Source organism: Siphateles boraxobius, unplaced genomic scaffold (assembly GCF_051911475.1).
Source record: "Siphateles boraxobius isolate OS27281-9 unplaced genomic scaffold, OSU_SipBor_1 3, whole genome shotgun sequence".
Lineage (NCBI taxonomy): Eukaryota > Metazoa > Chordata > Actinopteri > Cypriniformes > Leuciscidae > Siphateles > Siphateles boraxobius.
Genome location: NW_027508919.1, coordinates 6,843,306 through 6,858,285, shown reverse-complemented (window position 1 = coordinate 6,858,285; position 14,980 = coordinate 6,843,306). Strand labels below are relative to the sequence as shown.

General features: G+C 35.0%; 2 protein-coding genes across 4 annotated transcripts; one reads left to right on the top strand and one right to left on the bottom strand.

The window, feature by feature from the left end:
* Positions 1-24: 24 nt before the first annotated feature.
* Positions 25-4,260, bottom strand: gpx3 (glutathione peroxidase 3). Its single transcript, XM_077247625.1, has 5 exons — positions 4,114-4,260; positions 2,659-2,809; positions 2,361-2,478; positions 1,560-1,659; positions 25-664 (listed from the first exon to the last, which is right to left on the bottom strand). The coding sequence occupies exons 1-5, from the start codon at positions 4,195-4,197 to the stop codon at positions 452-454; spliced, it is 666 nt and encodes a 221-aa protein (XP_077103740.1). The 5' UTR covers positions 4,198-4,260; the 3' UTR covers positions 25-451.
* Positions 4,261-6,052: 1,792 nt separating this feature from the next.
* Positions 6,053-14,533, top strand: dctn4 (dynactin 4). 3 transcript variants are annotated; one of them, XM_077247616.1, is made up of 15 exons: positions 6,053-6,229; positions 6,839-6,909; positions 7,175-7,353; positions 7,846-7,889; positions 7,982-8,089; positions 9,132-9,152; positions 9,617-9,690; positions 10,251-10,363; positions 10,677-10,786; positions 11,174-11,247; positions 11,837-11,891; positions 12,034-12,141; positions 12,451-12,548; positions 13,713-13,949; positions 14,150-14,533. In XM_077247616.1, the coding sequence occupies exons 1-14, from the start codon at positions 6,095-6,097 to the stop codon at positions 13,924-13,926; spliced, it is 1,404 nt and encodes a 467-aa protein (XP_077103731.1). In that variant the 5' UTR covers positions 6,053-6,094; the 3' UTR covers positions 13,927-13,949; positions 14,150-14,533. The 3 variants fall into 3 exon arrangements, with proteins under 3 accessions (XP_077103731.1, XP_077103730.1, XP_077103732.1); XM_077247615.1 differs by having other exon boundaries at positions 13,713-14,533; XM_077247617.1 differs by lacking the exon at positions 9,132-9,152 and having other exon boundaries at positions 6,054-6,229.
* Positions 14,534-14,980: the final 447 nt, after the last annotated feature.

Sequence of the window (14,980 nt, the reverse complement as noted above, 5' to 3'; positions counted from 1 at the left end):
ATGTTCATTAAACAGAGGAAAACCTTTTGTTTCTTGCATTACAGTCTTTATTTATGGAGTATAAGCGGAGCAATGCCACAGAAGCCAGTAAGTTCAAAGGATAGTTTAGGAGACATGTTTGAAAAGGAACAGCAGAGCAGCCTGAATGCACTAAAGAGCTGCCCACTGGCCCTCACTCTCAGGTCAGGCACCACAGAGTCTGTTTTCAAGCCTTCCCGTCATCAACATGCCAGTCTCCAAACTGATCCCTTGACCGCTTCTGGAAGGAGCAGTCTGAGAATTATTTTAATTCCATTTTATACTGTTCACGTTCTTGTAACAATAATCCAATTCACAAAGGTTTACATTTTTAAACTTTTACATGTTGTCTCGCTGTTAACTAGTTTAACACGGTTTATCCTGGAAAGAGAGATAGAGAGACAAATGTAGAGTTGTATCCACTCTTTCAAAGTTAATCAGCCTTTTGTACAAGCTGACGGAAGTATTTCAAGATGTCTGCCCTAACTTCAGATACGTTCACTCGGGGAAACCACCTCATTACAGGTCTGCCGTCTGGTCCCACCAGAAACTTCTCAAAGTTCCACTTTATGTCGTTGACCTTTAGAGGATCCCAAAACAATCTGTTGGCGTTACCGAAACTGTCTCCCACAGGAGGGCAAGCATTCTGAAAGAGAAAATTCTACGTGATATCCGACCGCCTTTCTGCCACAGTAAGTATTTCTGTCCCCAAAAGTATTTGTACATTTAAATTAAATGTTATACACTCTATTTTAAAGAACCATTTATGCCAAAAAGTACGGAGCCACTAAAGAACAAACATGGTGAAGGATCAAAAAAAAAAATGAGATGGGAGTAAAAAAATGTCATGCTTTTTGTGTTCTCTCAAATTTGTTGTTTTCCCCTAGAAACTGTTCGCTTGCAAAACCTTTTGCGTTCCCTCAAAACTTTTGCATTCTCCCAAGAAAATTTGCTTTCGTGAGCAAACTTCTCTGGAGAACGCAAAACATTTTTGAGCGAACGCAAAAGCATTGACATATATTTTTTTCCATCACCATGTCCCTTTATGGGTACCGTAAAAAAGTCTAAGGACACATGTCTCAAATGATTGCATAATAATTTCATGTTTAATGGGTTATTTGATGTTTTCTAGTGACTATGTTTATGAGCTGTTGAATTGATTGTGTAATTTAAAATAAAAATGAATTAAATCCCTAAAATTATCCCATGATGTGAACCCCTAAAATGTTCTAAATATGAAGTGCCTGACAGAACCCTTTAAAGTTTTAAATAGAATCTTTAAAAATAATATTTATTTTTAAAGACAACACAAGCAAACTTCTCTATAGCTAAACATTGATATAGATATTAAATGAATGCAATGGCATGCAGACAGCTCAAATATAATTTAAGTGCACTATATATTGTTGTTTACAAATCAATCATTTTGTGGTACCTGAGATTTTGTTCTTTGAACTTTTGGTCCTAACGGGCTTTTCTTGCATTGTTGCAAGCAATTTTAGATAGATTTCAAAATATGCTTCATTAAAGCAATGACCAACCTTTAAAAATGTGAAAAGGGCCTGTTCATTGTCTCCATTCACATCCACCTTCTCAAATAACGGGAAATTTGGAACAAATCCATTGCCTGGACGAACATACCTATGAAGACAAGGAGAAAGAGTCTATCTATAAGGAAAACAGATAGGGATTCAGAGAGCCAAGACCAGAAAATTGGCTTCAGATATCACTCCAGAAAAGAGCCTTTAGGTTTAAGATATATGATACGTGCAGTAATTTAAAGGGGATGATGGATGAGAGGGACAAGCTAATTGCATTGTCTGATGCTCAGATTGTTGTGACTCATGATAGAAGACCAGTAACTTCAAGGTTAAAATAATCTTGAGAAACCCTTAGTTTCATAGCCACATTTAAATGTCTCTGTTTTGACAACATGACTTTAACTTTTTTATACTCTAGTTTCACAGACAAGGCTTAAGTCTAGTCCCAGACTATTAAAATGCATTTTTGAGCTGTTTTAACTGAAAGCAACTTGCACTGACATACCTTAAAATATGTGAGTGCCATTGTTTTGCCTCAAGATCCACATCAGTAATGTTTTATAGGCACATCTATAAAAGCTACTTATATGTCCTAATTGAACTAAGGCCTAATCCTGGCTTAATCTAAGACCTGTCTGTGAAACAAGGCCTGTAAGTAAATTCAACTAAATTTTTAAGTTGATTTCAGTTGAAATTTCAGTTAATTCCAATTTGATTATACTTAAAAATGTAAGTTAGCAACTGATCTTAAGATTCTATGTTGACATAGGTGGACATTTTACTTTTTTACAGTGAACTTACTTTAATGCAGGAAGAATTTCATTATTGCCTCCAGGCTCTTGTTTCCCAAATTGGTCGCAAGGGAAACCGAGGATAGTGAATCCAACATCTCGGAACTCCTTGTGTAGTGCATTCAATTCTGATTAGCATAAAACTCACAGTCAATATACAGTTATCAGTAACCGGTTTAGTATTTGCTCTTCAAGCTTTCCTGTCATGATATCTCAAATAAATATTTGTGCATATTAATATGCAAACACAATAAATTATGTTTGTATATACTAATATTTTTGTTAGGTGAAATAATTTGCATACTTGCCTACATACTGGAAGGTGAGTCCTCAGTAGGTGGCCACATTGACAATAAGGACATGCTTCCCAGCATAATGGGAGAATGGGATGTACTGGGTCCCATTTATGGTTTTTGCACCATAGTTGTGTATAGTGTCACCTACACCTGGGTTACAGACCTGAGACAGACATACATAAATTAACACTGCACCACAATTAAAAATATATATGTTTTACAAAATAATATTTTATTGTTGTGTTCATAAAATCATTAATGAAAAATATACCTCTATTTTTCTAAAATGAATTCATACTTTCATTCAGCAAAGATGTATTAAATTGATTAAAAGTGTCAGTAAAAACATTTATATTGTTAAAAACATTTTTTCAAATAAATGCTTTTCTGTTGAACTTTCTATTCATTAAAGAATCCTGAAAGAATTAGAGTTTCCACAAAATATTAAGCAGCACAGCTGTTTTCAACATTGATAAGAAATGTTTATTGAGCAGCAAATCAGCATTAGAATGATTCCTATGGATCATATGACACTGAAGACTGGAGTAATGATGCTAAAAGTTCAGCTTTGCCATCACAGGAATGCATTTTATAAAAACATAAATATGTTTATAATGTATAATATGCAGGAATAATATTTGAAAAAAAATATTTTAAATTATAATAATATTTCACAATAGTACCATTATTTTTCATCAAATAAATGCAGCCTTGGCTAGCAGTGACTTTCAAAACGTGTAAACATCTTCACACTTTTGAACAATATTGAACATGAGATAAAATCATTATTTAAACATCGCAGTCACCTTTGTATTATCACTAAAAATTGTGAAATCCCAGACAATCCCTTAATCATTGAACAGGCTAAAAAAACATCATAATATTATCTAATCCAATAGTTATATGTTCAGAATAGAAATGTGTTAGGATTATATAACCTTGAAGCTGTAGTAGTGGGGTTGCAATGCCCTGACAAAGTAAATATTTACCATGACTTGTTTTTTGCTGTTGGTATTTGATAAGAACTGAACATTGTTCATTTATTTTCTCTTCTCTTTTTCATTTATATATTTATTTATTTTCTCCCCTCAGTTACTGTGGCAACCCGTGCACCTGCTCCTGATGAAAACAGTGCGCACTAAATCACACTGAATTATGGGCTAAAACCTAAACATTCTTACAGTATTGTGTTGAAAACACATTTTAATAAAGATATTATACAAAAAACTTTAATGTTTAATACATTTATTTCCCTATATTTACTTTGAAATCTTAAGTCAGTGTAATATGTAGATACTTGGAGGTTGTTCACTTATAGTTTATTGCTTTAATAATCATAAACTCTTCTACTTAAAATGAAAATATGTTCCTTAAACTAATGCTCTCTGTTGCTATTTCATCCCTTTGAGCAATCCAGTGTTACCAAAACCAAAAACTGTATATTAAGTATGTGTCTGTCTATCTTACCTGGGTATCGGATAGTCCACTGACTTTCTGTAAAAGAGCCACCAGGACCAGAGCAGAGATCCAGATATTCTTCTGGTTCCCCATGGCCTCTACAGCGTGTCTGTGTGTCGTCTGAATGAAGCGTGGCTGTGCTGGAGATGAAAACCACTGGAGGTGAGTGACGCAGACAAGCCAATCATATCACCAGCCTCATCCCACATATTTACATAGTGAATACATGCATGAGCATTGTTAATCGCAGCTCTAGCCTGCCTAAGATGTTATTGTTATGTAATTTGTCATTTGATTAACAGAATTATGTTTTAAAGAGTTGAGGCTTAAGTTATTTGCTTGATAGTGGTGAAATGTTGACAGTTATTTTTGGCAACAGTCTTTCAACAGCTCATCGGTAACACTGATATCACAAAAGCACAAGATGTTCTTTTACATGCATACAAACAATTTGACTTCAGCTCTGCATTGCCTAAATAAATAATATTCTTTTAAGAGTTGTTTGTATTTTTTAAATGGACATGCAAGGTTTTAATTCCATTCTATCAAGCTTTGTATGCATTTTAATGCCACACTTAACCTGAAACTTAAAACCATAGCCATAAAACCATGTTGCTTGAAAGAAAATAAACAGTAGTTGGAATAAAATAAAATATATAAAAAGTTAAATTTGTTTCATTTCATATAGTTGTCAGGGCAACATTTCTCATTTTCATTTAGTTTAACTTGATGTACTAAAACAGCTAAAACTAAAACTGAAATAAAATTTAATAAAAACTATATATACTAAAATGAAAACGGAAAGTATAAAATAACTTTCAAAATATTAATAAAAAACTCAATTCTATTAAAATAACACTGCATTCAACATATAAGAAAGACATCGTTCTCCCTGCCAGTGTGCCAAAGTGAGGCATATGACATTCTTAGTACACAGTGATTATATTTTTGTTGCCATGTTGTTTGTACATGACATATTGTAAAAAAAAAAATAATAATAAAAACGTTATTACTCACCTTGACTCAAGCCTTGATAACTGTATCTCCCTCTTCACATGCATGGCCCATCATGTATTCAAATGATACAGTATAAAGACCACTGACAATGAAGTCCCAGTTTTGTAGAGTTTACTTTTGGCTCCCTGTGTCTGTTAAAATGTATTTTCTTATAGCCTACTAGCTTACAAAGCACTGCAGCTTCACCTTACTCTTGCTTTATATTCTATACAGCATTGGGTGCCCTCAGATCATCTTATGTTAAGCTTCTGAAAGTATCAAAGGTTAAGCTCAAATATAGTGAAGAATAGTGAAGTGGCAGCTTTCAGCTGTTATGTGTCTAAATTATGGAAGCTGACAGAGTATAGCTTTTGTTTTATGTCTGCATTTTAAACTTTATTTTTATACATTTAAATACAATGTCATTATTTGTCATAAGCTATAACTGAAGCAATGGTACAAAGGATACACAAGGGCAGTGCAAAATCAAGTGCATTAAGTAGGCTACAGAATAAATATTCTTAATAAAAACTAGATATAAAGCACTTTATAATGGTAAACAAGAAGAATCCAAGGATTACAGTGCAGCTGCTGTGTTACCCATTATATCCTGTCAAAAGAAACAGGTGTCTGACTGACTGCCTCCCTGTTTGTTTAAACTATTATACTGTTTGCAGAACAAATTACTCACTCGGTAGATTAATGGATCTTTTCCGTTAATTAACACAAACTTGACCTTTATCAAACTGGACCATGCAGCAGCAATTTCTTCTAAGCTGACAATTCTTGTGGGGAAAAAAACGTGTACGCATAAAACAGCTAAGACATCATAACAAAACAGTATGACTAAGTGGTGGCAATGGAGAAAAATACAGGAAATTGTGTATACAACAGTATGAACAGCAGGGGCGCTATTGACATAAAAGCGGAAAAGAAATGAGCACGTATGATGACGTAATCGTCACGTAGGCAGCAGCAGGGAAATCAGTCAGAAATGGCGACGCTGCTGCAGCCAGAGAAAGTGGTTTATCTCGTCCGAAGCGAGAAAAAGATTCGAGTTCCGCTCTCTCAGCTATATTTTTGCCGATATTGCAGTGAGCTGCGATCCTTGGAATGCGTGTCACATGAAGTAAGTAACGCGGGGTGTGACATTTAGTGAACAACAACAGATGTTAGCCGTGCCAAGAGCGAGCTAACAGGCTATTGAAGACAGTATTGCACCGCCTATCGGTCCAAGAGTAACCAATTTTGGGCCTGTGATTGGCTAGTTTTTCCATCCGTCATAAATTATACTTCAGTTGTCTTATCTAATTGGCTGTAGAACCGGTCAGTTAACTTATGTACATCCCACTTTTTATGATATTTGACAAGCTAAAAGCTAGTAGGAGAATTCTGAATGAAATGAAAAATCTACAGTTTACCTTTATTTACATTATGTGCATATGCAGATTATAAGATCAATAAGGTTCCACTATCAATGTTTACAGCACCCATTCGTGTTATTTTTGAGGGCATAAACACTACCACACCCCGTAAAGACAGTTGAAATAGTTTATTATTATCATTAATATTACTATTACATTATTATTATTATACTTTAGCTAAAGTAATGTGTGAATTTTTCCACTGGCACCAGATAAGTTCAATTTAGCCTTTCTGTACGTTACAATATAAAAAAACAAACAAATGCAATTGCTTGTCTTGAAAATTGTGTTTTGGTGTAATCCCTGTTCTATAGGTCGATTCCCATTTCTGTCCCAGCTGTCTGGAGAACATGCCGTCAGCTGAGGCGAAGCTCAAGAAGAATAGGTAAAACACATCTGTGCTAAATATCTGACAGGCCTGTGAGTGAGTAACGGCAATGATTTTAATCATCTAACATCATCTGTAATTTGCCTAGTAACATGCTTGCCATATTTATCATTTTTGATGCATGAAACTGGTCACTCTTCTCCTTAATCAAGATTTTGACAATTAAGTTTATTTAATAAATTGACTGTAACAATATTAAATTGTCACATGAATCGTCTTTCCCATTAAAGATGTTGAATTCTGTATGATGCATCGATTTCAGGTGTGCCAATTGCTTTGACTGTCCATGCTGTATGCACACCCTCTCCACACGGGCCACCAACATCCCAGCACCACTGCCTGATGACCCCACCAAAACCACAATGAAGAAGGCCTACTACCTGGCCTGTGGATTTTGTCGCTGGACCTCAAGAGATGTAGGCATGGCTGACAAATCTGTGGGTGAGTCCTGGCACTTCCTAACATGTACATGTGTTCCAGTGTCTGTATTGGTTTATCAGATGGTTGTTTTTCACTTTTTGAAGTGCTTTAAGATCATTATTATGTTGCATTTATGTTAGTTCATTTTACACATACCACAGACCTGCATAAACATCTGGTAATATTCTGACAAGAAGGGATGCAACAGATTTCCTGCATCAAGTAATTTTACTGCCCACACTCCATGTGAAATACTTTGCAAAGGGTCATAATTGTAACTAATCACAGAATATGATTTTTTTTAGTAATTGGGATTTTGGGAGAATTATATTTCACTCTGGGCTGGAACATAACAGAGATAGAACCAAAGGACCAAAAAATTTGGTTGAAAAAGTTGAAATTAGCATAGAAGAGAGAGGACTTTAAACTTGTTGCTTAAATTGTGCCTGGTTAGAACATTTCAGTCTGTATGCACCACATTGTAATACAACTTTGCTCCTTTTATTTTTTTAGCCAGTGGAGGATGGCAGGAACCTGAAAATCAGCATACCCAAAGGGTATGTGCAAAACCAGCTCTTCTCTTATTACATTAATATTACATTTTCAATATTACAATGTAGTTTACAAATCAGTTATGATTTCTGTATAGATCAACAAGCTGATTGAGTATTACCAGCAGCTGGCCCAGAGAGAGAAGCTGGAGAGAGACAGGAAGAAGCTGGCACGAAGACGCCCTTTCATGCCTCAGGCGTTCTCGGTACACATTTATACCACTGTGTCAGTGTGTCTAGAAACACCCTCCTAACCTAACATTTACTTTCAAGTTAGCAAGCACTAAACGGGTGTGGTCTGCCTTGTCTAGAGGCTAAACTTTGGCTAAGTCTAATGGAAAAACAGAAAAAATATATATACAGTAAACCTATATTACATACAATAATATACAGTAATACAGTACTGCTATTTTGTTTTGTGTGTATTATTTCATTGTAAAAATTACTAATGAATTATGCATTTTAAATTATAAAAGTTTCATTTAAATATGCATCAATGCTGATTAAGTCAACTAAACCTAGCAGAGTCTGAAATGTATATAATGTACATAATAATTTTCCTAATATTTGCTGCATATATAAATTACCATTTAAAAGCTTAGGTTAAGATTTTTTTTTTATAGATACTATTATTCACAAAGCATACTTTTAATTGATCAGAAGTGTAAGTAAAGACCAACAATTCAATTTCTAATAAATGCTGTTCTTTTGAACTTTCTATTCTTCAAGGAATCCTAAAACTAAATGTTGCACGGCTTTCACACACAAAAAAAAAAAAAAATAAAGCAGCAAAACCACTTTTAACATTGATGGTAATTACATTTTTTACTTGAGCACCAAATCAGCATATTCGGCTTTCCCATAACAGGAATAAATTACATTTTAAAATTATATTAAACTAGAACACAGTTATTTCAAATTATATATTTCACAATATTACTATATTTTTGAGCAAATAAATGCAGGATTGGACAGCATAAGAGACTTCTTTCAAAAATATCTTACCAACCTTAAGCTTTTGAATGGTATTTCAAGAAAAAATTGCTTCAGATATTTGATTTCTAACCCTGTAATACATGACTGGGTACTTTGAGCTGCATGTCTTGTTTACTAATGCAATCCTTGTTTCCTTGTGCTTCAAACTGCCACTTTAATGTTTGCTTGAATGCATTTGTTTCACTTGATTCTGTCTCTCTCCTTTTCTTTGCTTGTGCACGGTGATATTTTTGGTTTTATACCCCTCTCCAGCAACACACTATTCACGTGGTGGTGAGTGGTATTTTTTTCCCCCCACAATTCTCACAGAAACACTAAGAAGGCCCCCCCCCCAATCCTTCCATCAGTTTAGCATGTCTAATCTGTTACTAAATGACTTTGCTGATCACATGAGCTTCACTATTGCTACTTGGAATTCTATGCATAATCGAATCCTTTGTATTTGGCTAGTGATATCTTTAATGGGACAGTTGAAGAGTTCTGGTTATGCATGTATTTATGTTTGGAGATTATTAATGATGTTTGAAGTTTAGCTGCAGACCTATTTGATTATAATCTTTAGAAAAAGAATTGTATTTCTGTAAATTAAAGAGTCAATCTTATTTCATTCAGAATAAATCAACCAGTTTCTTGGGAAGCAAGCTTTTGGATAACATTTGTGTTTAACCTTTGTTTACTATTACCACCAAAAAGTCTGATTAGCATGAACTGATGTGGTCTATGTTTATGTCTAAAAGGAGAAGTATGGACTGGGAACCAGACTACAGAGACAGAGATCTGGAGCCCCAATCAGTGCCCTGTACGGCCTTTCGTAAGTATCACGTTTCAAAAAAATCCACTGCTTGGTGGAGTTTATGGCTGGGGTATTATGTGAAGTACTGCAATAATTGATGCATCGCATTTTGCCACAAGTTGACCCGCCCTCAAACACTATAGTTGTAGCTGAGGCCTGGAAGAGTTTGGTTCTTGTTGTCAACATGTCCAAAAGATGCTATTTTCAGTGCTGTGTATTCACTTAAAAAAAGGATGAGAACTCGTGCTGGAATTGATACGGATAAATCATCACCTCTGGAGCTGAAATTCAGAAATGGTAATGGCCAGCTTGTTTCCGACACACACTGTAAGCGGTAGACCAATCACAATAGACTAGGCTGTCTGACCAATCAGAGCAAAGTAGGCTTGTGGAAAGGTGGGGTTTAGAAATTTGGTAATATGCAATGTATATTAGGTGAAGTGTTTTTTCACATTGGATGCATGTAAACATATAGTATAAGACCTCTAAAACAAAATTTGGAACCTTTAAAAAATAGCATAATAGGGACACTTTAAATGATTGTAAACATTGTCTATATGATGCTATTTTGTTTTCAGATTAAAAGAAGGAGAGGACCAGAAGGATATCACTATAGAGCCAGCACAGGCTTTGGATGAAGTGGAGCCCCTGCCTGAAGACTATTACACCCGCCCTGTCAACCTTCCTGAAGGTTGGTCTCATCCCTGCTTCACCCAGTAATACTACTCAATTAATTTCTTAATCCAACCCCTTTCTTAGTGCAGTGATGGAAGGTACACCCATGTAGAACCATACTCCCAGGTGCCATGGGGCATTTTTGGAGTTTGCATCTTCAGGGTTACTTTGACTTATCAAATGTGGAAAAATGTTAATTTATATAATTGAACCACATTAGTCATTCTAAGGCAAGATACCTGACCTTACCAAATAATTTTTTGTTTGTGACTAGATCTTTATTGACTTATTTGATGCATATTTTAAACATGGCTTGTGTTTCAATGCAGTAACGAGTCTTCGCCAGAGGCTGCTACAGCCTGATTTTCAACCTGCAGGAGCTTCACAGCTGCATCCCAGACACAAACACCTGATAATGAAGCGCTCTCTGCGTTGCAGGGTACGGAAACACATCCAGATTCTCTTTCACTATAAAAAAAGCTGTTCAGGAAGCTGCCATTGAATCACTGCACTAAAATTTTTCAGCCTGTTTTCTTTTATATACATTAGCTTTTCTTTGGATTTTTTGATAAATAGCAAGTTAAAATTGATTTGGAGTAAAACATTTTTGTAATATTGTATATTTATTGTCACTTTTGATCAATTTAATGCATCTTTGATGAATAAAAGTATTCCTTTATTTCATAAAAACCTTTTGAACATTAGTTTGTATATATCAAAAGTTGATTCGTTTTCATATTTGTATTTGATTGCCGTGAGCTAAGCTGCAGATCTATTGAACAGTTTAAAGTGCTGTTAACCACTGTTTTTCATTATTTAATTTCAGAAATGTGAGCACAATCTGAGCAAACCAGAGTTTAATCCAACCTCAATAAAGTTCAAAATCCAGCTTGTGGCAGTGTAAGTCCTGTGTTTGTGCTCTAAATTATTTTAGTTTGTTGTTCTTTTCTGTTCGTTGTTCTTTCAATGTTTATTTACTAAAGGCTCATTCCATGTCAAATCAACAAAATTACTTAAAAAAAGATGGCAGCATCATTATTATATTTTTACATGGAGATTGTTGAAACTAGAATCATTTGTTGTTAATTTATTTCTCTTTAAAAGAAAAAAGCATTAGCTGTATTTAGCTGTTTTCAATCACTAAAAATGTGTACAATTGACCAATGTCCATATCTCTGGGATTGAACCATCGAGGACCTAAAAAAAAGGTTTATTAAGGACCAGAATCTTAAAGAATATTAAGATATCTCTTTAATTCTTGAGTTACAGGCATGCAAACTTGGGGCAAAAAGCACAAGTGTTTTTCCCCAGTTTTGAGCTGCAACAAATATATACATTCATGACATTTAATACTTCGGCTTTCTTCCTTATACATGTATTTCTTTCACCAGGAAAAAAGGATCGAAAATTTGAGCCGGGGACCTCTGGATTAGTTGACAAGGAATGACCCTAAAATGAATCAATTAACGGTTGTTGTTCTCCTTTATAGGAGCTACATTCCTGAAGTGAGAATCATGTCCATTCCAAACCTGCGTCATATGAAGGCAAGCTTGGTTCATGCTGGAACACTTGAATGAATATATGCTAAATATATAAATGAACACCATTTGTCTGGTTACACTGCTTTGAAAAAGTTATAGACCTTTTTACTTTTGTAAGTAATTGTTGTATTTTGTTTTAATACAGGAGAGTCAGGTTTTGCTGACCCTGACCAACCCAGTAGAGAACATTACCCATGTGTCTCTGTACACCTGTGAGGAGGAAGACGCAGATGATATTAACAGCAATGCTAAGGTAAAACGCCACAGCTGAGCTTCTCTCTAACAGTACAGATGAATTATAGTGATACTGTATAAATGAATCATCAGCAGTGTATTTGTCCAATAATGATGGCTGGTGGTTGGTTATTGAATTAGATAATTGTCCTTATCTGGCTTGAGCTGAAACATAACTCTAAAAACAAACACTCAGTTCAGTCTCCAGATAGACGTTACAGCCTCACCATCACGGTGCCACAGTGCTTGAATTCACTGGCAGCGCCTCATCATTGCCATGTGTTGTGTCCCCCTACGGTTTGATTTTTAAAATATGATTGTTTAATAGGTGCTGGTGCCCTCAAAGGAACTGATCCTGGCAGGGAAAGATGCTGCCGCTGAGTATGATGAACTGGCAGAACCTCAAGGTTTTCAGGATGACCCAGAGTAAGAACCACTGTTGCTGATGATACTGAGAGCAGATAAACAATTGAGCTCATAAATTAACAAGATGAGATTGCTGTAATACAGAGTCAGAAGGACATGCTGCGAATAGGTTATTTATTGATTGATAAGTAGGAATCTGCTTTGAATTTGAACGTCATAGTTTATTACATCCAATTTACCCTGTTCCTTTTTTATGAAAAATGTTGGCTCTTTTGATAATACTTACAGGTACAGTTAAGAGTATAATAGTACTTTCAGATCTGTTTAACACATTTAACTGTATATAATTGTATTATATTGCAACTGTATTGCCTCCCAGTGTAGAAAAGTTGCACAGATTCCATGTGAGCCTATATATCTTAGGTCATGTGCAGTTCAACGCAATATTGAATTTAACATGGATGAAAATGAGCCCGTGAGGGATAGACTTACAGTCTTTATAGTGGCACACACTGTGTAAAGGTCCTAGATCACGTAATTTTCACAACTTGTCTTCTGAAAGTGTGTTTTTTTTTATCATTATGTTAAACAACAGTAAAATCCATTGAGCATACTGTACTTCTATCACTCACATCCTTTTTTTCATTCCTGTCAAAAAATAAATATGGCTTTACCCTGGCAAATGTCTATTAAAGATCTATTAACAGTGTTTGTAGCATACCGTTGATTACCAAAGAAAACAATTGACCTCATTTTTTTAAGCAAACTTAAGGCACTTACATTGGAAGGGAAACTGGGTCAGGATTGAAATGTTTAAATTTAAGAGGTTTGACACAATATAAGCTTCACATGAATTATTCAGCAAAACTTAGTTCATAATCTGAGCTCTAAAGTTATCTGACCAATCTTTTTTGAAGTGGGAACACTTTTCTAAGTGAATGAACTTCTGTTTATGCTATACAGAATCCTGTGCAAGTGCTCTATCCTTAAAAGCAGCAGGTACACGCCAAAATGATTCTCTGCGGTAATCAATATTATGATTGAATGGTGTTAATGTTGAAGAACTTGAATTAAACATGAACATTAAAGTTTTCAGCTTAAAGTTGTAGGCAGTAGAAGTCAAGAAACCTTGCATTTAAGCCATTACGTCTACTTCAAATCATCTGATATCATTGGTTCCTGTGTGTTTACCCTTGATTAATAACAGTCTGCTCTTTTGTTCAGTGTGGTGGCCTTTAGAAAGTCAAACAAGATCGGCTTCTTCATCAAAGTGATTCCGCAGATAGAGGAGGGTGATGTCACGGTTGCTTTCAAACTCCGACATGACTTCCGGAACCTCGCTGCTCCAATCAGACCCGCTGAGGAGGGAGAAGCCACCAGTGAGGCCATCTGGCTCACACACCATGTGGAGCTTAGCTTGGGCCCCCTGGCAACTTGAAAACATAACACACTTGGACGAAAGTAAGACATCATGTGGCACTAAACTCACTCACAAACTTACACAATCTCTCTCTTACTCATAAAGATGTTCATCATCTTGGTGAAGTGAGTGTAAATGTTATCACGCATCACTTACAAGAACACAGTTACTTAGCAGAACATACACTACTCCTACACATGAGCCAGATGCTTTGAGCAGTGATCTCTTTCTCTCTTTCTAGCGCCCCCTGCTGATGTATTTAAATGCATGTGATTACAGTGACATCACCTACTGTTATATCTCAGCTTCATCTCCAGTTATACTCAGTGTTAATAAAGACATTTAGATTAATGCTTCATCTAGTTATTGTGTTAATTTAATATTTTGTATTTGCTGTAAAACAAGCAAAATGTTACTTGCAGTTGTGTGGCACTGTTAGAAAGTGAGACAAAGACATTGTTTGTGAAACATGCTAAATTTTGTGGTAATTCAGAGGATGAACATCAGTGCATTCAGCTTTATTTATCTGTCTCGTATAGTAGCTGGAAGTCCTGATTTAGTTTCTAATATAACAGCCTTAAAATGTGGTTGAGCAGTCTTATTAAATAAAATATGGCAAAAGTGATTGATCTGGGTGTGCTTTATTATTATCATCATTATTATTAATGGCAACATAATATTAACAATATTACAATTATTTATTTTCATTAGCATTGATGGTTAAACAGGGCTATTATTAAAATATGCTGAGTAGAGTAAACCTATAAAAAAATTTTTTTAAAAGAATGAAAAAAATTTTTTTTAAAAACTTAACGATTTAAAACTTTATTTACAGGAACATCCTTTCAATGTAATGTTAATTGTATTCCATACATTTTCTGAATATTTATCTAAATTGTACAAGTAATACACTTTTTAAAACTACAGGAACAGTAGTTTTATTTTCATTTTAATACGTATTAAATCATTTACTCTTCTACATTTTGCTGTCTTATTTTTCTATAGATCAAAGAATGTGACTTCAAGTCAGACTCTCCTACGTCAAACACTTGAGCGATTTAATTAAGCCGTG

Excerpts from the sequence above, each read along its gene's own strand:
- dctn4 (XM_077247616.1), top strand. The coding sequence starts at position 6,095 with ATGGCGACGCTGCTGCAGCCAGAGAAAGTGGTTTATCTCGTCCGAAGC. Across the intron at positions 7,890-7,981 it reads AAAATCAGCATACCCAAAGG|ATCAACAAGCTGATTGAGTA; the intron begins GTATGTGCAAAA and ends ATTTCTGTATAG. Across the intron at positions 12,549-13,712 it reads GGTTTTCAGGATGACCCAGA|TGTGGTGGCCTTTAGAAAGT; the intron begins GTAAGAACCACT and ends TCTTTTGTTCAG.